The sequence below is a fragment of the Lutra lutra genome, chromosome 5 (assembly GCF_902655055.1).
Source record: "Lutra lutra chromosome 5, mLutLut1.2, whole genome shotgun sequence".
Classification (NCBI taxonomy): domain Eukaryota; kingdom Metazoa; phylum Chordata; class Mammalia; order Carnivora; family Mustelidae; genus Lutra; species Lutra lutra.
Genome location: NC_062282.1, coordinates 67,304,198 through 67,327,505, shown reverse-complemented (window position 1 = coordinate 67,327,505; position 23,308 = coordinate 67,304,198). Strand labels below are relative to the sequence as shown.

General features: G+C 41.2%; 1 protein-coding gene across 4 annotated transcripts in view; it reads right to left on the bottom strand.

Annotated features, from left to right (window-relative positions):
- Positions 1–5,205: 5,205 nt before the first annotated feature.
- The window catches only part of MEGF10 (multiple EGF like domains 10), a 218,576-nt gene continuing 200,473 nt past the window's right edge, over positions 5,206–23,308 (bottom strand). For all 4 annotated transcript variants that reach the window (XM_047729949.1, XM_047729948.1, XM_047729950.1 and 1 more), the window contains 8 exons: positions 21,860–21,988; positions 19,363–19,491; positions 16,995–17,231; positions 15,468–15,595; positions 14,036–14,159; positions 9,840–9,884; positions 8,848–9,054; positions 5,206–7,553 (listed from right to left, as the gene is read on the bottom strand). In XM_047729949.1, the coding sequence (XP_047585905.1) occupies positions 7,372–7,553; positions 8,848–9,054; positions 9,840–9,884; positions 14,036–14,159; positions 15,468–15,595; positions 16,995–17,231; positions 19,363–19,491; positions 21,860–21,988 (1,181 nt within the window). In that variant the 3' untranslated portion in view covers positions 5,206–7,371. The remainder of the gene's footprint in view (positions 7,554–8,847; positions 9,055–9,839; positions 9,885–14,035; positions 14,160–15,467; positions 15,596–16,994; positions 17,232–19,362; positions 19,492–21,859; positions 21,989–23,308) is intronic.

Sequence of the window (23,308 nt, the reverse complement as noted above, 5' to 3'; positions counted from 1 at the left end):
TGCTCAAGAGCTAATGGATATTACAGATAAATACTTTGAAGCAGAATAGTCTTTGCTAGTTTCTTTGTTCCAAGGGCGATTGTTATTTAAAAAAGCACTGTAATATTTCAGGGGGAAATAGTAAATTTTTAAAAATAATGATAACTAGAATCCTATGAATATGTAACAAGACCACAGGGATTCTTAAAGCTTTTTTACTTTTTTTCTTTAAAAACAACAGTTACTCCTTTTATTTTCTCTCAAGACATAAAATGTGCAAAATAAAAAAGTTCTTGCACATTTAGGTTTCTACAATTTAAGCATTACTACCTTGAGTTATTAAATTCCACTCAATTTTGGATGATGAGGTTGAAAAGGTAGTTCATATACAAAATATGAGAGGTCCAGAAAGAAACAACCCCCCTTTTTTTTGTTACACCTAGGAATTAGATATTTCATCTGAAGCAAAATAATTCATCATTTTGGCTTTGATATATTGACTAAATTATTGTATCATATAAAAATATATTATTGTCAAACCAGATTTACGAGCCATCTATACAAAATGCATAATAAGAAAGATGATCTTTTTCTCATTAATTATAAAATCAATTTTATAACATGGCTCCAATCATTGGAACATGATGACCAATAGTAGCTCTGCTTTCTTCGTAATCCTCTGTAGCATGTCATGCTTCGTAGAAGTCAAGTGCAGAGCCTCCAAATATGCCTATGATAGGCAGTCACTACTGTGACGATCTATTTTGGCTTTTGTCGACACTCAGTTCTTTACCTGAATTTCAGGGAAGCAAAATGAAGTTCTACTGTAAACCCCTGGGAAGCTATGTCTCAAATCCCTGATCATGGCTGGAACTGCAGAGGGGACCCTGTTTCTGTCTGTTTTCCTAATGGTCCCCATGTCCAAGCTGCAGCTACAACAAAAGGTTCAAATGTTAGTCAAGCAGTATATTCTCTGTTTTGTGTGGTCTTTAGGAGAGGTTACAAGAAATCCGCTTTTAGGTATTTCAAGATCACTTGTTCTGTGAGCGTCTCGATCCTCTGCTAATAGGTATACCATGGCAGAGTGCCCGCTTTGTGGCATATGTGGATTTTTCCTTTGCTTTATGACCATCGAAGAAGTCCAGGCCGTTGATACAGGAGGAAGAGCAGCCTTTCATAAGCCCACAGCCACGCAAGTGGCAATTTTCTTCCTGATCGCACTTCGGTGATTACTTCATAGCAAATTCAATGAAGGGTGCTAAACTGACGTGTTAGTATTTTCAGCGAGTCCTGTGCCCGTCTCTCACACAAGCTCCTTTCCCAAATCCTGGGGCCCTGGCTCTTCCTGGTCCATGCTAGTCGGGGCAGAGGCTTCCAGCAGAATGGAAGGCAGGGTATTTAACCATCTGCTGGCGGGTATTTCTAATAAATATTTAAAAAATGAATGAGTTTGGGAAGGCCACCAGGATTTCTGTCCCTCCACATTGTTTTTCATCAGTTCTGTTTCATTAGCCCAGTAGGTCCTTCCACAAGTGAAAGAAAGATCTAAAGATCTAAAAGACTCACATTATGGAAGGGCACCATTTCTAGGAGTTTTCTTTGATTATTTCTTTGATTACTACTCTGCCATGGCACCTTTTCCCCCTTCTGTATTAGCAACTGTTTCGACGTTGAGTGTCCTGGATGAGTTTTCCTGTTTTTCTTGTGGTTGTACTTTGTTCTCCGAAACACGAATTCAGCCTTAGCTGAATATCACATTCCTCTACTGAATTTTTAAACTGGGGAACCACTGTTTTCAATTCCAAGAAACTCTCTCTGGTCCTCTAATTCCATCCCTACAAGAGTTTAAATCGTATTCTATGAGGCTTTCCTCCACTTTCCACGTTGGCTCTGCCTCTGTAACAGAAGTTTCTTGTCCTTTTCCACACCAGCCTATCTTGCTTCCATCTGAGCTGCAATGTTCCCATGAAGCGGTTGTGATGTTTCTCTGTCTCTTCATGTGACAGCGTGCTGGCTTTCTACAACTGTGCGTCTCTCTGGTTCTTTCCTGCATACTGACAGCCAGGGGAGGGATTTTTCCTTTGGTGGTTACCAGTGATCCCCAAGGGCACTTTGTGAAAGCCTCTCAGTTCACAAGTCCAAGGAGGGATAGGCTGACCTTAGCTCAACGTAGAAACTATCCCTCTTGAGATGTCATCAGACAAGGGACACTTAGCCTCTCACAACTGTGTCATGCAAACAGAAGATGCTTTTTTTTCCCTTCCCCCAGGTTGGCCGGCCCTTCCCATGCAGCCCCTCCCATAGTCCACTCCCATCAATTCCAGCAATCCCCATTTATATTTTGCTCCCATTTGCATCTTCTTTCAGGAACTTGGTATCTCACAGTGTGTGGAACATCTTCAGATTGCCAAGGTCAGTCCCTGACTTTTTCCTGGATGGCTGTATTCTCTAGGATGGGAATGTGAAGCCAGGTCACCATCTTCCCAGAAACCCACATCCACACATTTTAAAAAGCATTCTTAGTTCTGAGGAAGATAACACGCTCCTAGAAGATGAAATTATATTATTATTGCTTTCCTAAATCACCACTCTAGAAATAAAATATATACGGAAATGCATAATAGTACAAAAGTAGATTGGGATAAGGTCACACAAATATGTAGCTTTTATAATATTCATTAAATGCTCACTTTTGATTTACCAGCCTCATCACTCATCTGGTTACTATAAAATGGCTCAGGTTATTAGCTAATTTTTCATAATAGTAATGATAGCTAACATTTACCAGCTATCTACTATGTGTCAGGTCCTGAAGTAAGTATTATGTATGCATAAAGTTATTAAATTCTCACGAACCCCCTATGAAATAGGTACTATTCTTTCTAACATATTATATTCTAGGAACCAAGGCCCTGGGAAGTTAAGTAACTTACCAAAGTCACACGGCTAGTAAAATGATTTATTTCCCTAATTAAATAATGGCTTTAAAATAGCTCATGTATCACATTTTCCTGTATCCCCAACTGTGCTTGGCACTCAGGCCCTCAGTAAACAAACAGTAATTGAGAGAAAAAGTAATGTTTTATTCATATTTGATCTCTAGAACACAGCACTATAAAGTGGATACTGCAGAAATGTTTTAATTATAAAGTAAGGAATTAACAAGCCATGGAGATTTAAGAAACAAATTCACATAAGATGACCTAAAGCTATTTACAGAAGACTTGACTCTTAGCCACTAACCTGGGTTGCTGGAATCCAAATATGTACAATACATTGCCTCTGTCCTTAAAGAACAAGCAGTCTGAAGGGAAATTAGATGCTTGACCAGTTAAATATAATAAAATGCAATGGTTTTTACATGTCTATATAAAGTGCTATAGGGCTACACATGAAAAACTACTAATTTTTCAAGTGAGATCATAAGGTTTTTTTCTTCTCATTAATTAACAATTGAATCACACATAGAAATAAACACCACTTTAAAGTTTTTTTTAATAGAAAGTTTATTGCATTAATCTATACTCATTTGGTGATATAAATGACAATGTAAGCTAATACTGACCAGAGTTTACCATCTTTGGAAAAGAGAGAGATTTTCATACTGAAAGCATTTTTTGTTTGCTACAATCAGGAAAATTCTTACGTATTTGGATTTTTTCCTTTTAAAAATATATTTTGCAATTTGTTCATATCAAAAGGAAGCCTGGACTAAATACTGAATGAAAACAGGCAGACCCAGTGTCAGAAGACCCTAAAAGGGCAGTTTGCTGTACATCTTAGTGAAGAAATAAGCACTCATCCACACCTTGTGACTCACACTTGCCCATCTGTATACACTGCCATGACATAAATCTTTTAAGATCAAAATATCTATTAAATACTGAGTTGGAATAATAAAGACATTTCCTGAAGATAGAAGATTGGTTATTTAAAAAAAAAACATAACCTTAAGATGCAATTTTTATGACTTCATCTTATTCTAAGTGGTAACTGGACTTCTAATATTGACATGAATTAATAGTGTAATACTCCTATGCAACTTTTTCAATATTTATGGTTTAAAACTCCCCAGCAATTGTCAAGTACTGCTGTGGCTCTTTGGATGGTCCACATTTTCATAAAGTGGTTCGCATTTCTCACAGCACACAGTGGTTGTGCTAATGGAGTTGGCTGGGACAGGTTATAACTATCTTACAAAATTCTACGTTGGCTTTCCTAAAATTGGTGAATATAATTTCCCATAGAGATAATGCTAAACATATTAAACTCTCTTGGCATAACTACTATGGCATGTGAAAGGAATTTCTATCAAGCACTGTAAATAATTATGAAATATTCCTTATCATACAATTCACTATAAGTAACATATTCTCCATGTGAAAGTGAGTACATAAGCTATTACTTGGGCCACTTTTGGTGTATTTATCTATAAATACAAACAGTTTATAAATTGTCTGACATATCTCCCTCTAGGGAAAGAAGAGTTTGGCTGACATTCTGACATGAATGGCTTTTCCTTCGTATTGCCAAGCATATTCACTGCTCTGACCAATGTAGGATATGAGGAAGCAATTAATCTTAGGGTCCCAAATGAATGAGTTCAAAGGTCATGAGAATAGATTCACGGTGTATGAAGAATGACATCATCACTAAATTACATTTCATATATCTGCAAGGGTCCAAAGGGTGGCAGTTTCGGGGGTCGGGGGGGACTTGCCAGGTCTTTTTGTCTTTTAATTTTCATTCTGACAAAAGAAATTCTCTCCTTACCCAAATCTAGATCAAAATATCTAGGAAGTTTTGACTTCTCAATTAGACCTCTCCAAATACACCATGTTGTTTTTACAATATCCAAAGGCTCTATGTGTAATTGATGTTTGAAAAATCTTAAGTGAACTCTGGTGAGCAAGACTCACCTCTGATACAAATATGGTGTCAGGACAGCATCAATCCTGAGCAGCTGGTCTAGCAGAGAGAATGCACAGGGAGGGATGGCAGCGCTCCTTCTGAGTCCACATCTGCTGCCCGGCTTTCTGCTTAAGATGCTCTTGTCTTTGTACAGGAAGCTCAGGATTTTGGTGGTTTTTTTGTAATATAATGAGGGGAAAAAAAAGGTGTTTTTTTTTTTTTAAACTATATTGAGGGCATTATGGGGAAACTCAAATGTATTGTGGAGCAATGAAGAGATGCTTCTTAAACAAGAAGGGGGAAAAGATATTTTTCTTACCAGAAAGGACTTTTCGTGGCTATTGACCCACAAGTGTCTCAGTTAAATGCCTACCCACCCCCTAGAGCCAATGGTCAGCCGAAGGGTAACTATTGAAATGAACCAATTTCTAAGGCATGTTCCAGGAAATTCAAGATGTCCTTGAATTAACTTTGGGGCTCTTGACAAGAAACAGCCATTAAAGGAGTGAATGTCCAAGGTGTGTATCATCTCCCTGACCAAACCACCATCACAGGGGCAGGTATATGATATGAACTCACTGGATACCCAAACTTGATAACTGGCAGGGACAATGCCTAGCAGAATGCATGGATAATACATATTTGTCAACTGACTCACTAAGACACCACATAGGGTTTCATGTCTTTAAAGATTTACAGCCACTGTTTCCTCTCATGAAGTTGCTTCCTCATGCAGCTTTTCAGACCTTCTGCTCACTCAGGTAGGTCAAGGAGAAACCAGCTTTCTTGCATCATGTTGGCATTCTCTTCAGACAACTACCTTGAAATGAAAAATGTTAGAGCATGACAGGTGTGCAAAGGATGAGCATCCATTCTGGTTTGCTTGGGACAGTCCAGATTTACGCTAACAGTGGGTTAAATATTCATAATGCCCTCGTTCACACTCATAAGTGTCCCAGTTTGGAAGATCAAGTGTGTGATCCTCCCAATGAAGGTCTTCGGTAAGACCAGTCTGTGGTACTCATTCCATAATGAACAGCTCCTCACTCTCCTACCGCCTGGCTTAACCAAGACTCGGAACCCACAGACCAAAAGGAGCTCCATTAATATTAAAAAGCTTCTCTATTTCGATTATAAGCCACTCACCCATGGTTACTTTGCAATTTTAGTAATGACCAATTTTAATAGGTTTGATTTATGTATTTTCATCTCCTCCCTCTAAAAGAAAAAAAAGGACAATGCATTTTATCAAGCAAAAAAGATAAGTGACAATAATACAAGAAACAATGAACATATAATATAATTTTTTTCATTAACAATCCAAGCACTACAAAACATAGAATATACAACTTAAAAACAGAAATACAAATTAATGAAAAATGGGGTACACGTCATATTAGCAATGCAAAAGACCAGCTTAAGCATAGTTTCTCTAAATCAACAATTAATAAAAGGAAAGTGCCCTTTTCTCAAATATGCACAAAAATATTCTGGTCACTTCTAGGGAAAAGTTAATCAAAACTTTCTGCTAATTCTATATTACAGCATGTGTTACTAATGGTTTACAAAACCGAAGCATCTTCTTACACTTAAAATTTACAACCTTTTCCAATCATTATAGACTCGTTTAATCCGGTCTGTCAAAAATAAAACTATTTCATTTCAGTATTTATGAAATAATTATTGATATGTTATGGACCTTCAGTGGTGAATATGTATGATAGGGACAACAATCAGAATGACATCATGGATCAAAAGTAGGCCAAGGGTCCAAGTAGATAACCCTCTGCCAACCACACCTGTATACTGATTCCTGAAATAATTCTACTACTTCTAAAATAAGTCTAATTTTTCATTTCTTCATCCTAAAAAAAAGTCTAAAGTTTTCATATTTAAATGGGCTAACCAATTCTAGAGTTTACTCAAAGTCTCTCCAGGGATGCCACTTGACAGAACATTTCTTCCTGGGTTCATATTATCCCTATAAGTCTGAGTCCAGCTGAAAAAAATAAACATAAGGACTCAATACTATGCCCCTTCTCTTCTACATGTTTAGTGATTCACACTAGATTTTATGATAACTGCACAATCCTTGGTACAGGTCTGCAATGCAAATGAGAAAGAAAATATTTAAATTTTAATTGTTCAAGCCATAATGCCAACAGCCACTGTACCCCATGACTCCCTCCCAAAGACCTCCGCGCAGTCATGCTTTCAGCCCAAATTTTATAGGAAGTCATGCTTCACGAGTGCAGTTCTAATGCTTAGAAGAATAGGAAGTCACATTGATCTCTCCTTCCGAGCCACCTGGACAAGGTGGACCTACGGTCAGTCAGCCTTAGCTTTGAGCTTTCTGGTTCATGTCCAACAGTTGCCTACCAAGTAGATTAACATTCACCTAAGGTGGCAAACTTGAGATGGAGAAGAACTGAACTGCAGTTCTGGAAACTGTTTCAGCGGCTACCAAGCAGTCCTTTGGTGTCATTCACTGCTGCTGCTGCTGCCGCTGCCGCCATCCTCTCGCTTGGGGGAGGGTGAACTGTCTCGGACTGGCAGCAGGTCATAATGGCAAGGGATGTGACTGTTCTTTGGGAGGTCGTATGGATCCTGGGTGAGATGCCCATTATTGCTGAATATTCCTTGGACAACACTCACTGTAGGTTCTGTGACAACCAGGGACACATTAATTTATCAGCAACAGAAAGTTTTAAAAAGAATAGAATATGGCATTTCTTGCAAATCTCACACATATAGGAGGAGCACTTCTAAAAATGTAAAGAAACATTATTTTAATGAACAAAAGAGGGTTTTATAATCACATTGAAGTGGCTACTCTATATCTGTCAGACCAGCTGATGTGTACAGTGGAGTTCTGAACAAAAAGGTGACCGCAGGGTTGGGATGAAGATACCCAGGGACTAGACAGAAGCCCTAGATGTGAACTGTTGTCTGAAAAGCACTCTGTAGATAATCTAGTCCAAACCCTTTACCCTGTAAGTGAGAAGACTGAGGTCCTTCCAGGGTAACTCAATTCATGGAAATAGTTAACAAGGTGACTTTAGGACTCAGGACCCTGGCTCTCAGTTGAGTTCCCATGTTAAAGTGGTGGGTTTACCAGACGGTTCAAAGGGGGATTTTAACCAACTTTAAAAAAAATAAATTTAGGTCACTATACCTCCCATAAAAAAAAAAAAAAAGCTGTCTTAATTCTTTAAGATGTTATCTTTTCAGAGACATGTCTGTGACATAAATTAATTACTAGCTACTGGAGTTAAATTAACTACTTCATTTACAAGTTAACAAGTAACAGAGAATTTTTTAAAGTTTAAATCATAAACTTGAGAGAGACGGGGAAAAAAAAAAACTAAATACATAGCCCTATTCTACCTACCCGGTGACAGCTCTGATGTGTTTCAGCTTTTTCCCAAATGGTATTTGTAAGGGGCAATAAAAATAATTCTAATTTTAAATTGAATTCTTATTAATTTCCATCTCATTCACATCCAAGAATATTACCAATATATCAGACAAATTTAAAAGTAAAATATTTCCATTCTGCTAAAAGCATTAAGGTAATGTATATGCAACCAGGAAGTAGAAACACCTGTTTCATCCCCTTGAACCATTTGTTTAGGTTAACTCCACACAAGAGCTAATGTAAGACATATGCTATTCCACAGGTGTGCTCAAATAGTCACTATCGTTACAAAACAAAAGATGGAGAGCCAAGTGAGAGATAAGGAAAATTTACTTAATTTTGCTAAATGCTATTTTCTTTTCCCTTAAAAATTTATTTGACACCAATTAATATGGTCACTAAAAACACAGGTTGCATTGAAAATATGGACCAGTGTCTTCAATCATGTTTATAAGAACTGTTACTGTATGCTTAAGGACTTTAAAACTGTTTTTAAAAAATTCCTATATTAGGTTCTTTCTTTGGTTAGGGGAACTCACCAACTTCATAGACATTCTTGTTGGCTAAAGTTGAGTTATTGATCTCTGCATAGGGGGAATCTCTCCGTGCTGGTGACTTCATCTCCACATAGCCACACTCTGAGTTTTTGGGGATAAGTACAGGTGGGTCTTTAATAGTGGCATATGGGTTTTCAGAACTGCTTAGGGAGCAGTTACTTGAATTATATTCAGAATTTTTTCCCAGATCTGTGAAGAGAGATGGGGGAGAAAAGCAAATGCTATTGCAGGGACATTAAATTTTTTCTTGGTGGCAATATACTCAGGTTACTTCTTTCTCTTTGTAGCTAGTTTTCTATAATTATATATACCAACAACACCACCATACATTTTCTACCTGTTTTGGAGAGAACCTGCTTTTAAATTACCCATCTGTAATTTTTAGCTCCTCTTTCAGGTGAGTAGCAATGTAAAACATTGTGGATTTGATTTCATTTTGATTTTGTTTCACACTCAAAACTAATTCCATCCTAATTTACTAATAGTCTGAATTCTCAGAGGCTTCAATCAAGAAACCACCCGTGGATGCCCCTGGGAGCACAAGAAAGTTCTATCATTGTGGTGAGGGAGGTCTTTGTGACGTGAGACTTCCTTGTAAAACTTCAGGACTGGGCACAAGAAGTTATTCATGTAAAGATACTGAGCTCTTGTTTTCCTTGCTATTTCCTTTTTCATACATTTCTCTCTCTCCATAAGTCCTATATCTTTTCAAAGAAATATGAGTGTTTCCCCAGCAAATGGAAACCTTTGTTCCCCCAGACTTATGCTCTAACACCACGCACCTACGGTCACGCTCTTGACCTCAGTCAAACATGTCTGTGTGTCTGGTGGTGTAATCAGCCACACCAACAACTGACCATTTTCTCTACACTGCCACTTTTGCTTGTCTAGCCAATTATTTCAGTCTCTGATATAAACTGTTTTTTAAATTATGATTCTGATAGATGTATTTCTTCCTTAAATTTACACAATACCTTTCAAGGATTTTCCCATATAGCTTCTGTCAAGTCCAAAAGCTCCTGTGATAAAAAAGAAAAAAATCCCCAGTGAGATCTGGAAACAAGAGAAAACCCATCTAATATTCCAAGATCATGGAGGAGGATGGTTTGGGCACCTATGAGCTCCCCACTGCAAGAAATAACCAAGAGTGCTGCTTTTCAAACCTTTGCTACCAGGTTGCTCATGCTTGATATTTTTAGCACTTAGAATTTAAAATACATATATATATCATTCAGATCATCCTCCTACTCATTTCCAGTGACTTTGGGAAAGGTTGATCAGTACAGGTAGGAAATAAGGCATGGGTGAATTGGTATACTTGATTCAAGGTCGCACTGTGGAAAGGACATAGCCAGGGCTAGAACTGAGACAAAGGACTTCCAATTTCATCACTCGCTCACCACATGACTTTGGGCAAGCTCTCTCTCTGTCAATTTTTTTTTTTTTAATCTCTAAAATGAGGAAAACAAAACCTGCTTTCCAAACTTTACAGGACTGGTGTGATCATTAAGTGAACTAGACTGCATGAAAAGGGGTCATAAACTCTGAGGCGCTGTATAAATGAATGGTAACACAGAATGTGTCCTACGACCCCCAGCTTCATTTTACATGGAGGCATTCCAAGGTCTCTTCCATGATCTTTTAAAGAAATGTTATAGCCTTACATTAGAAACAGAGAGTAATGACTAATGACAAATATTCAAATAAGTAGGAGAATGGCTAGGGGACGATCCCCTGCCACTGTGCATGTGTCCCTTAGAGTGGTAGTTGACTCAAGTTCAGATGTCCTGGAGGACACACTTCTGTGAAGAAAGAGGGAGCATCCCTTAAAGGGAGAGGGTGTGTCTAATATCGTGGGACAGGATACAGGAATGTCCTCTTAGAGAATGTTTTCTCTCTTGGGTCTGGGTTAAGCCTAGCCATGCTCCCAGCTGGTGGGAAAGGTGCCCAATTATGCAGGGAGGCAGGATAAGGATGAATAGTGAATTAACCTAATCAAAGTAAGCTCTGGCCTTTGCCCTTAGTTTCTGGGAGGGAATCTCTAAGTCCTTGGACTATCCCACCCAGTAACAGTGTTTTTGTTTACCTGGGGCCTAGGACTACACTGGGTAGCGTAACAAAGAGATTTATGGAAGGGGATTTGGGCCACTTCATGTCAGCTCCATCTCCAGATGGGCTGGTCGAAAGGTCAACCACATGGGCGGTCAGCCATGTTGACCTTATCAAACTCTCATAAAAACTCTAGACACCAAGGCTGAAGTGAGCTTCCTTGGCTGGTAATACTTCACGCCTCTTGTCATATACTGTAGCCAGGAAAAGTTAGCACTTTCCATGATTCTACTGGGAAAGGACAACTGGAAGCTTCTGGCTTGGAACTTTCTTTGACTCTGCCCACTGTGTCTCTTCCCTTGGCTGATTTTCACCTGTATCCTTTGGCTGTGATAAACTCTAACCATGAGTATAACAGCTCGCAGGGAGCTCTATGATTCTTTCTGCCAAATTATGGATCCTGAGGGTGGTCTTAGGGATTCCCAGACCTTTGTAAAGGGACCGCATGAAGAAGGGTAGGACCTGTGGCCTCTGAGAACTCCTATGAAAGAACTCTGTCTTTGCTGCTCTGCCAGATTCACTTAGCTGTCTCCAGACTTTAGCAAAGTCTTGTTAACTGTCCATCTTGATCTTAGCTGTGTAATGGCTAGCATTCCCCCAAGAGGCTCAGGAGAGGAGCAGCCTGAGGTGGAGAGTAAATTAGGGTATAAGAGTGGCACCGTGACACCAGCACGCCTGCCAGGTTTTCTCTGGAGGCTGTTTTAATGAGGGAGCAGGCGGGTTTCCTCATATAAACTTCCATTTGTTCCAATCCCTGGATAGATGCTTTCAAATGCTTGGCTTAATCTAATTCATACAACACGATCATGAGCTCTATGCCACAAATGAATGGATCTTCTTCGTGGGGGTGATTAGCCCAGTGCCATATAACAGAACCAGCAGTCGACCCCAGGGCTTTTTGTGCCAGGTTCAGGGCTCTTTCAGACAACATCACAACAACTTCTCCATCATGTCAAGCACATACACATTTCAGCATCCAGAGTGTGCCCTACCCTGTCCATTGTAAGGGAAGACTTTTTCTGGCCAACAACTATAAAGGGACACTAAATGTATAATTGCTCTTGGATGGAAACTCATGAAGGAGACCCAGAATTTTCAATGAAGATGTTACATTCTCAGTCTGGTGGGTCTTAAGGAGATAAAAAGCAGAGAAGTTTATATGTTACCACTGCAGGGACTGGGTCCTAGAGTTAGGACCATATGTAGCAGGTGAAAATGGAGTAAGAGAACTTTTCCCTCATTAGTGCCAGCTAGTACTTTGCTGATATCAACTCACATATTCCTTGGAGCTACAAGAAATCTCTCTGATGTTAAATGATTTGGCCGATAAGTAAACTGTGAATCCGGTATCTAAATAATTTGACCGTGTTCAGAAATGCACAGCTATTTGATAATGTGGATATAGAGAATGCAGACAAAAGTTAAGAATTTGTATTTGTTTTCCTACTTTAACATTTACATTTCTACAGTAACAGAGGATTCCGGAGCCCATACTGATTGGTTCCTCTATCTGGCTTAGGTAATTTGGTGTATATGGTGTTCCCAGAAAGAGCAGGGGAGGAGTAAGTAGTTGGAAGATGAACTTTGAGACCTGGCTTTACCCTCTTCCTTCTATGAAATCCTGGGCAAGAAGTTAACCTCTCTGGGCTTCCCAGTTTATTCCTCTAAAAAACAAGATTCATGGAAGGGCCCATCCAGTAAGGTTGTCAGATTCAGCAAGTAAAAACAAAGGAAGGACATTTCAATTTTAATTTCAGAGAAACAACAAATAATTTTTAGGGTAAGTATGCCCCATGCAACTTTTGGGATATATTTATACTAAAAATATTTGTTGCTTATCTGAAATTCAAATTTAACTGGGATTTCCTGGCCACTCCACCATCAAATAAATACAAAAAAGGGTTTGCTATCCATAAGGTGAGCACATATCAGTTACGGCTTCATCAAGCACCTCCCTGAAATCAGGGGAAATGACTTGGTAATGGCACAGTTCACTCAGTGGGGTGTCACAGCAGCTCTTTAAGGCTGGTCCAGGAGGCCTCACCCCCTTTCCAGGAGGCCCACAAGATCAAGACTGTTCTCATTATAATACATCGACATTATATGCTTGTTTCACTCTTGTTCTCTCTCAAGTGCATGGTGGTTGTCTAAGAGCAGCACCAAGCATGGGATCACCAATGACTGAATGGAGAAGCAGATATGAGAATCCATCTTCTCTGAAGCCAGATGTTAAAGAGATCCAACAAATGTAAAACAGTGCCACTCTTCTCATTAATTTGTTTTTGTTTCAGAAAATGTGGGGGTTTTTTCATAAAAATGTGTTTTACATTATCATGAAATTAATTACTGTTATTATAAACAAAGCAATAATAACTCTTTTAAATGGTCTCAGTTTTAATTTGTAATGTGGTATCAATAATATGACCCATATTGAAAGAAGCTCTTCAGGGCTCCTGATAACTTTCAAGAGTATGAAGCGGGTCTGATTCCAAAATGTTCGAAAAGCACTGACTGTATTCCTGTTGATATCTTCATTTCCTCACCTAAAGGGGAAGTGGCCCTCAAGTATGGGTGCCCCATATTAAAAGGCAGCAAAGGGGAACACACATCCTGGTACCAGCCTGACAGGATTCAGATCCCAGCTCTACCATTTAATAGGCTTTAAGACTTTTCTTGGGGGGACTTAACCTCTTTTTGACTCAGTTTCTCAACTGTTACACGGACATGATGATGACATTAACAGTACCTACTTATCAGAGTACTTGTGAGAATCATGTAAATTAATATATGTAGAGTTAGAATGGAAGCTACACGCAGGCAGAGATTCTCATCTCTTTTTATCAATTCCTGGCATACACTAGGACCTTAATAAATGTTTGTTGGGTAGATAAAGCACCCAGGACATTAATAAGCTCCATACAGGTATTGGGTATAATTCTATCATTCTGTTGTTTTCATGCATATTTCCAATAGATCTCTTTGGCATATCATAAATCTATGAGTATCTGAGGGGACTAGAAGATAAGGGAGCTTGTTGAGGATGGATGTTGGGAGAACTTGCCAAGCTCATTGAGGTAGCCGCCATGTTTCCAGTCTGCTGGCAGTGTTCCTGTGCAGTCTGCCACTGGGCCTCTCTTCCCAGGATTCACATTTTTCAGATTTACAAACAACTGATTGTTCTTCGACTGTTAAAAAAATAAACCATCAAGATGTAAAAAGAGAACATAGCATAGCCCAGCACAGTGTTACAGATGTGGGAAAGGACATCTGTGGCATGGATCAAGGGCTGGTTCTTCAAGGCGGCCATGCAAGGGGACAGAGGTCATCATGGGGTGAGCCTTAGAGGGCAGTAGGAGTATCCGTCCCTTGGCCCCAACTATTCCCCTACTGCCTCAAATACTTCATCTCCCTTAGTCATTCTGTGCCCATTCAACTTGACTTGAGTTAATGTACATGGAACTTTGAATTTAAAAAAGTTAAATTCTTGGTTGGAGCTCTCCTGTCAAACACTGTATGATTTTTTATGAGTCACCAGTGACTCTGAGCCATTTTCTTAGCAATAAACATGAGGATAAGACTATGTACTTCGCCTCCTTCCCTGAATATGTAGGAGAACAAATGCAATGATGAACACGAAAGTCTCGAGGGAATGGGAAGGGCTATTTAACTATTAGGCGCCATAATTAAAATCCAGCAGCATTAATTTAATTGCAATGGAATTAATTTGACTAGCTTGGTTTTCGTCTAGCAGAGAGCCAGAATATGACAATGGAGATTATAAATATAATTTGGGACAGTCGGAAGGAAGAAATGCTTGGAATTTCCAAGCGTCCTCAAGGAGACTGGGGGTGAGGTGAGTGGTATGGGAGGAGGAGCCCTAGGCATCCACCCTCTCTGTGTACCTATAAAATGAGGAAAACAATCACTCTTGAGTCACAGGATCAATGTGAAGATTAAATGAATTTATATTTGCAGATTGATTAGAAATGCCTGGCACACAAGTTTCTATTTGATCATTTTTGACCTACAAAAAAGCAATTTCCTGTGGTTCAACCTAAATCAACACATGCAGCGATTTTTGTGAAGAAAGGACTGGGGGACTCGGCAGGGCACTGGAAGACAGGTGGTCTGAAAAGACAAAAGAAAGGACCCAGGATGGAGTCTGCTAAAGTCAGCTCTGAGACATCATTTTAAAACCTCAGGCAATATCAGAAACATTATTCCAAAGACCTACACCGGAACCAGTACAAATTGGAGACAAGGAGACCATGACACACACTCCAACTGCCTCCCTCACAAACTGGGGAACTCTGTTTCGAAGTGAATGTAACTCCCCACCACTCAGATTTTTCACCAGTAAACTTGAGATTCTAACATGCAATCAACAAGATAAGAGATGTAAAGTGCCCAGAGCTGCAGCTCTCCCTCCATGCTCCTTCCTGTACTTTCTCTTCCCTGTCCTGCTTCAGGGCCTGGGAGTCACTTCCTCTCACCTTAGCGATGGTCATCCTGTCCCTGTTGTTGACATGAGGAGATGTGGCGCACTGGGTAAGCGTGTGATAACTGGGGTTGGTGAAGTAATGACTGTTGGCGCTTCCCCCATTGCTGTGGGGAAGGGTTTCTGTAAGAAGAGAAGGAAATGATTAAGGTGACAGGTTCCCCTAAGTCTGTGTGGAACAAAGGGAAGCAAAATAACCAGAACAAATGTTTGTACCGCTTCCACATTACAGGCTGGGCCGAATCCCCTCCTGCCCAGCATATGCAGCAAAGCTTCTAGAAGCAGCAGGTGCCTGCCTTCCTACCTGCTTCCTGGGAAACCATGCAAGTGTCCTCAGACAATTCCTCTTCTCCTGGGAAGCTATCACTTTGAAGCTATGTCTGCTGGAACTTGCCTCTTTTTTTAATCTTTTTGAAATCTTTTTTTTTAATATTTTAGACCCTATTGTTCTTACCATAATATTCTGTGCCAAAAATGCACTATGAAGCAAATCAGCTGCTTTAGGTATTCCCCCTAGAATCAGTGTATATATAAACACGTAACCCATCCTACAGTAATTGTCTAAAATAATAAATTACTGTAAGTGTACAAATTCCTTAATTTAAGTGGTTTCTTCTTCTCCTTCTCTTTCTTCTCCTTCTCTTCCTTTCCCTTCCTCCTCTTCTTTTTCCCCTTCCTCCTCTTCTTTTTCCCCTTCCTCACTAACTCTACTTCCTCCTTCTTCCTTTTTTTTTTTCTCCTTCTCCTTTTTTGGAGAGAATAAGCATGGGCAGGAGTGGGCTGGGAGGAGGGGCAGAGAGAAAACTTTAAGCAGACTCCATGCTCAATGTGGAACCTGACGTGGGGCTCATCTCCCAACCCTGAGATCATGAACTGAGCTGAAATCAGGAGTCACCTAACTAACTAAGCCACCCAAGCACCCCTAAGTGGTTACTTTCTCTGATGAAGGAGCATGTCACTTAAAAATTTACATTTCTGGGCACATGTGACAGAAAGATTCTAAAGAGTTTTCTTACAGAACAGCTTTGATTCTTGCTAATATGACAAAACCGTTTCTTATATAAGTTTGTTGCCATGTGATTAATGATTTGTATAGGCCCAGGGACAGGTTAGAAGGCACTCTTTTAAGTGCCCAGGTCCAGAGACAGAAGACCTGGTTCTGTTCCCTGATGTGCTCCATGACCTTACCAAACTTATGGGTGCCTCCTCCTCTCCGCTCCCAGTCCCCGACATATGACAAAAGCTTAGGTGCCTAGCAAAGCTTCCTCCTGGTTGAAATTCCCAAAATCTAAAGCAACCCCATAATGCATCCAGTTTAAAAACCCTCATGGAAGAAGGCAGTGATGATTTTGCTACCACTGACCTCTATGGCACATCCGTAACAATGTATCTTTTCCAAACACAATATTTGTTCAAGGCTACTGGACAACAACAGAGAGCCCAGCCACATGCCCCAGTTTCAAAGAACCAGGATGAAACCTTCCTTCTCAAGGAGTAAGAAGGCCCTAGGGACCAGTCTTACCTGAAATGGCATAGTCTGCATTCATGACCCTCAGAGCAGGGGTGTAGGTAACTGCTGGCATGCTCGATTCCTTTCCCTTCTGCTTCTGTCTATAAATAATGAATAAGGCCAGCAGGAAGAGCACCACCAGCACAAGAATGATGATGCCCACGATGGCCCCGATCTGGTAGGAGTCAGCAGGAAGAGCTGTACTTGTCCTGCTTAGGCTGTTCAGGTTTCCAACTATGATGACACCGGCTAGTGAAAGGAGAAGACGAGATCTGAGTAAGGATGACAGGTGCCAGACAAACATCTGAACTCAATTTACAAACTTCTCCCCGTGGACTCATGCTGGGATATTTTCAGTTCATCAAAGGTTAATTTGGAAACTTTTAGAAACTGCAGAAGGAAAAACAAACATTCTTCATTTGCGGATGTTGTTGGCTGGTCTGTGCCCGGAAAGGGCTACTCTATGTCTCAAAAACGGGACTGGATTTCCAGAACCCAAAGACTTCACTGTAGGGTTTGGGAGCTTCTCGCATAAACACTAAATAATTACTCAGACCAGACCAGGAATTCACTGGAGGTAATAATTTATCTAGTTTTTTTTTTTTTTTTAACCATGCTTTATTTCTTAAGCGACAGTAAGCTTATGAAAGGCTAACTTCTAAATGCTTCAACTGCCTAACTTAATTTTATGTCTATCCTTAACATTTCTAAGAGTAATTGTCCTTCCAAGCAAGGATAACTCCATTATAAATCTGGTCCAAGATGAGGGTCTTCCTTATCCTAATTTCAGCGGGCTTTTTACCCTGGGAGATAACTGCGCTATGCAGTTATTTTCCATTTCCGAAAGGTCTGTCCCAGTTAACACCTGACAACATCGCCCTAAAAGCTTACTTATTAAAATTTAAACCATAGCTTTACATAATTCTTTGTTGCATTCAGTCTAGTGAGGACAGGAAAGATATAAACCATGAGTCAAGAAACCGGGTGTCTTAAAAAAAAACTGATCCAGAGGTGCTGAATTTTTCTTTAAGTATTTCGGCCAGAGTTTTACCATCTAACTATAGAGGAGGAAACTGGCCCCAAAGCAGGTGCTTCCAGCTCAAACATCCTATAACTTTATGATTCTGAGGGTTACACTTCCTTATTAGACAGCCTGCCCCATAACACGGAGCACGGAGACCAGTGCCGTGTGATCACAAGCCATGTGTATTAATGATGTGATTGTGAAACTTGACCTCCTGTTGTTAGGACAAATACAAACCGTGAGCACATAGAAGTTACCTAATGAAAGGAAATGAACTAGGAATGCCTATGTAGTGTACAATTTCAGGGGACGGCACCTACAACTCTAGAGTCCATGAGAGTGCTATCTCCTGAAGACAGCCACACAAACCAGGAGCTCTCTGGGCATCATGCTTCAGAATCATCAGAAGAAATTTCTCAAAGGCCCTGCACAAGTTGTTTTTTTTTTTTTTTTAAGTTAAGCATATGCCTATCATATGAGCCAATCGTTCTACACCTATTGATTTACCCAAGACAAATGGCATTGTATCTCCGTACAAAGACTTGATACACTATTGTTCATAAGAACTTTACCTATAATAGCCCCAAACTGGAACCAATCCAAATGTCCACCCACAGGTGAATCAGTAAACAAATTATGATACACCCATGCAATGGAATGCTACTCAGCAATACAATGAACTGAAGCTCTGATATATACAACCACATGGTTCAGTCTCAAAATGATTATGCTGAGCAAACGAAGTCAGACAAAAGAGAGTACAGTGCGATTCTATTTACATGAAATCCTAGCAATACAAACTCATCCGTAGTGACAGAAACTAGTTTAGGGGTTGCCTGGGGCCTCGGGGTCAGTAGTGGCAGGGAAGGGCATGAGGTAACATTGGGGGTGATGGCTGCATTCACTATCTTTACTGTGGTTGGGTTTCATGGGGTGGATATGTCAGATCTTATCAGGTTGTACACTTTATGTCATACGTGTCATATATATTTGTGTGTGTATATCTATCTCTAATATAGTAGCATACACGTGTTGCTTTTCACAGATTAGTTATACCTCAATAAAGGTGAAAACATTTGCAGGCACAGTGGAAAGCTCATGAACTTTGGAATCAGACAAACCTGGCATCTAAGCCCTGACCTACATATAGCTGTTCAACCTTGGGCAAATTACTCAGCCTCTTTGAGCTTCAGTTTCCTCACCCGTAGGACAGCAATGATAAGGCATCCATCTGGCAAGTAAATAACCAGCTGTGCCTTGCAGTGTCCCAAGCCCATTTACATCAGATAAGGTAGGTGCAAATACTTAACACTGGCTACATGGTGGTTACACATTTCAAGGCACTAGTGTCCTTACCTTGATCACATCGTGCCCCCTTCCAGCCTGGGCTGCAGTAACAGGTGCCAGTGATGTGGTCACAGGTGGAGTTGTTCAGACAGTCACATATCTGGCGACAGCCGTAGCCATACGTTCCTGCAGGGCACTCTGAGAAGGAGATGAAAGTCCAATGTAAGCTCTCCAGCCTTGGGCATCTGGGCAAAAGGCTGTCTCTTACTACATGATCCCATGTGTCTAGACTAGGGCAGAACTTCCAGGGGATCCTTGTGCAGGTAGAACTACCCAGGGAGTCCTAGAGCTGACAGGAATTCCCTGACTCATGGGGGGACTCACAGGCCAGGCTGCATGGGGCCAGAGACTAAGCTCCTCGCCACAGCTCCTGACTCCTTCAGCATTTATGCACCCACTTCACTGAAGGGTAAGTAGACACTCTATAGAACCCAACGGAACTGATGAAGACCATCTGCCAGGGCAATCTGAGATGACCCCACTGGGCAAAACAGTGGGACAGAAGACTGAAGAGCATAAACCAGAGCCGAATTCTTGAGAACATGAGCAGTTTACTGAAGGCTCAGCAATCCTATAGGCACATTGTGACTTGGATTAGCAAGGGACAAAGGAGGGGCAATTTTTGTTAATTTTCTAGGTAAGAACTTCATTTACTATAGAATGGCTCAAAATTGGGATGTGCAGGTTGAAGCCTAAGAGATCAAAATGGAGAGATTTTTTAGGATGCACTTTTAATAAGAGCTGGGTATAGATTCAAAGAAGAGTATAGGCATGTCAAATTTAAAAATCATTCCCCAGGGGCACCTGGGTGGCTCAGTGGGTTGAGCCTCTGCCTTCGGCTCAGGTCATGATCTCAGGGTCCTGGGATTGAGCCCCGCATCGGGCTCTCTGCTCAGTGGGGAGCCTGCTTCCCCCTCTCTCTCTGCCTGACTCTGCCTGCTTGTGATCTCTCTCTGTCAAATAAATAAATAAAAATCTTAAAAAAAAAAAAAAATCATCCCCCAATACTAGTGCTTTCTGCAAAGTGGGCAGCAGGGGGCAATGTGCTATTATTATTGGAGTTCTCTGTCAAACACAGTGTTTCTGTTTACAAATGAGCATCAGGAGGGGTCTCCAAAAATAGGAACATTTTGATTGGATGTTCAAAGTAATCATGGAGGGACTTAAGCAGTTTTTTAAAAATAAGACCATAACCAGTCTGGCTTCCAAGGGAAAGTCAGTTTAGAGCCTCTTCTGGTTTCTGTGCATATATGTATGTGCACATATGTTTAGACATTTATACACACAGATGCACAATATTTGCATACACAAAGGGTGTGCAGGCAACTGTGTGACTCAGTATGGGTTTCAGGATGAGATGAATACCAGTACAAAACTCAAATTGGGCAGTTTCTGCCCAGGTTGATTCCTAGAGGTAACTCCTGCTATGTACTAGATAGGAAAATATGCAAAAATATTTCTAGGTTCAGCACACCAGACCAAGACAACCTAGCCATCCGGGGGTGTTGTGAGATGCTGCTGGAGTGGAGAGAGGGAGACTGTTGATTGCCAAACTCCTGCTATGCTGATCCACCTTTCCAGGCCACACTGCTCCTACAGCCATGTAATCTTTGAAGCAACCTTCCCAGGAATGCCCCCTCTGATAAGCCACAAAGGTCCTGCCCCCTTTCCTGCCATCTATGACATGAGGGTGAGCCCCATATAGCTCTAAGACCCTATTTATCCCGTTCAAAATATTGAATGAAAGTCATAGGAAAGGAACAATAGACTACTTTGAAATACTCAGTCTAACACTAATTTTCTTATAACCCTGCAAATGCACAGCTGTAGGGGTGGAAATGGCAAGACAAGGATGCATAATTGCAACAGAGCATGTTCTTCTGGAGTGGGAGTCTTACAACAAAAAGTTTTAAGGCAATTTTTGTCTTGGAGGTTGGAAAGACTAAGATGAGAAGTTGCTAGGAGAAACAGTATAAAAATACCATCTAGAGAAGGCTATCAGAAGTGGGGGGGCAACGTTTGCATGGACCTGGTTCCACACCCCCAGTGGGACTGGGAGCCCACCTGCCTCCTGCGCTCTCAGCCTGGCCCCAGAGAATGCTCTCTCGTCCAGGGTGCGACCTGGGCTCTGGGTCTGCCGTGAAGAAAACCTGACTGGCTCGTAAAGTTCTGAGCAGCCCCGTTCCAAAAATAAGCAGGACAGTGAGAGTGAGAGCCAGGGTGAACAGATGGAAAACTTGAATTCTGTCTTCATCCTTGGAGCCGCACCCCCTCCACCCAGAGCACTGATTACTTACCCAGAAGAGGTCTGAAGGAAAAGACAGTCAGCAAGGAACCCCAGGTGGCCAGGTCTCTGGGAGGGGAACAGTCAGCTGGGCGGGGAAGTGACCAGCCATAGGTTTAGACAACTTAAAAGTTGCAGGTCCTGCCTTCATATTCTTAGGCATGCAGGAAAACTGGTTCTAGGGGAAAATACCACCTGGATGTGTCACACTCTCATACTCACTCTGTTCACAGTGCTTCCCCATGAAGCCAGTGCGGCACGTACACTGCCCGGAGATGTGGTCACAGTCAGCGCCATTTTGACACTGGCATATCAATGCACAGTCCTTTCCATAGAACCCCAGAGGACATCCTGCGAGGGAGGGAAAGACAGCAGAGTCAGGAGGCTGCTGAGGGAACCAGAAAGAAGCTCTTGCTTCCAACTGTTTGTGTTTAAATCTGAAGGATGCGGAGCCACTAGAGAGTGAATAAAGACAATAACACAGATCTCAGCTTATCACAAAGGCTTCTTTGAAGTCCCAGGATGCTCCTGCAAGAAGGTCATAATTCATGAGTGGGAAGCAGAACCATTCCACACCTGACAGTTTAACCCTTGCTGATGCTCCCAGAGACGAGTGTCTTCTAGCAAAGCATGCTTTCAACCCCATGGAGGTATGGGGGCATTTCCTTGTATTCCTTCCCTCAGCTACTAGATTCCCAGACTCAAGTGCCATGGACTGAAATGAGTACTTTATATTAAAATCACACATATGCTTTTACTTAATAGTACAGAGTGTCTCTAAGTCTGCTGTAACTCTGTCCGCTGTATTTGTCACTAACTTAGATAATACTAGCTCCTTCATCAGAGGTGTATGTAGAATGCTAAACTTACAAAACAAAACTAAACCCCTGCCCTTCATAGGCGCTTTGTAAAAAAAAGCAACAAACTTTCCATCGGTGCATGATTTGCAAGACACAGACCCCTGGGGCCTTTGGGCTAAGGATAGGCACTGGCGCCGCAGGCTGTCACAGGCCAGCAGCTGACACGCAGGAGGGTTTCAGGGATCCCTGGCAAGCTTCAATACAGCCTGCATCTAGGGTCATTTCTAAGTATCACATGGGATTTTTACTTTCCCTTTTTCTCAAGAGAGGTTTTAATGAAAGTTCAGCTCTCAGGAAACAGAGGCACAGCACAGAGGTCAGCTTGCAGGGACAACTATCACTGCCACGTTTTTATTCAGCACTTATTCTGTGCCAGCTGCTGCTTTCCATGTGTCCTCTCACTGAATCTTTACAGTAGTCCCACCTATAAGCCTACAATTGGGAACAAAGCCCCGAAGGTTCCCTCAGTCACAGAGCTAGCAAGCAGCAGGCTGGCCCGGCCGTGATACAAACGCAGGCAAGTCTGGTTCCAGACCCTGCGTTCTGCCCACCATCTTCTGCTACGTCCACTTAAAAAGGTCCTCTGATTGAGGTAGACCCAGATTTTGGAATGACAAATAATAACTTATAAGCACTTTTCCCTAACAAGCTTAAAACCCTTTCTGCATACAATCTTGGCAGACTATGCTCAAGACAAGCCTCTCCTTGCCAGCTCTTCCTTTCGAATCATGGCTCAAGGTCTACACCGCCTCCCATAAAGTTCCAAAACACTTTTTCGTCCTCTTCACTAATTATATGCCCTAATTAGTAT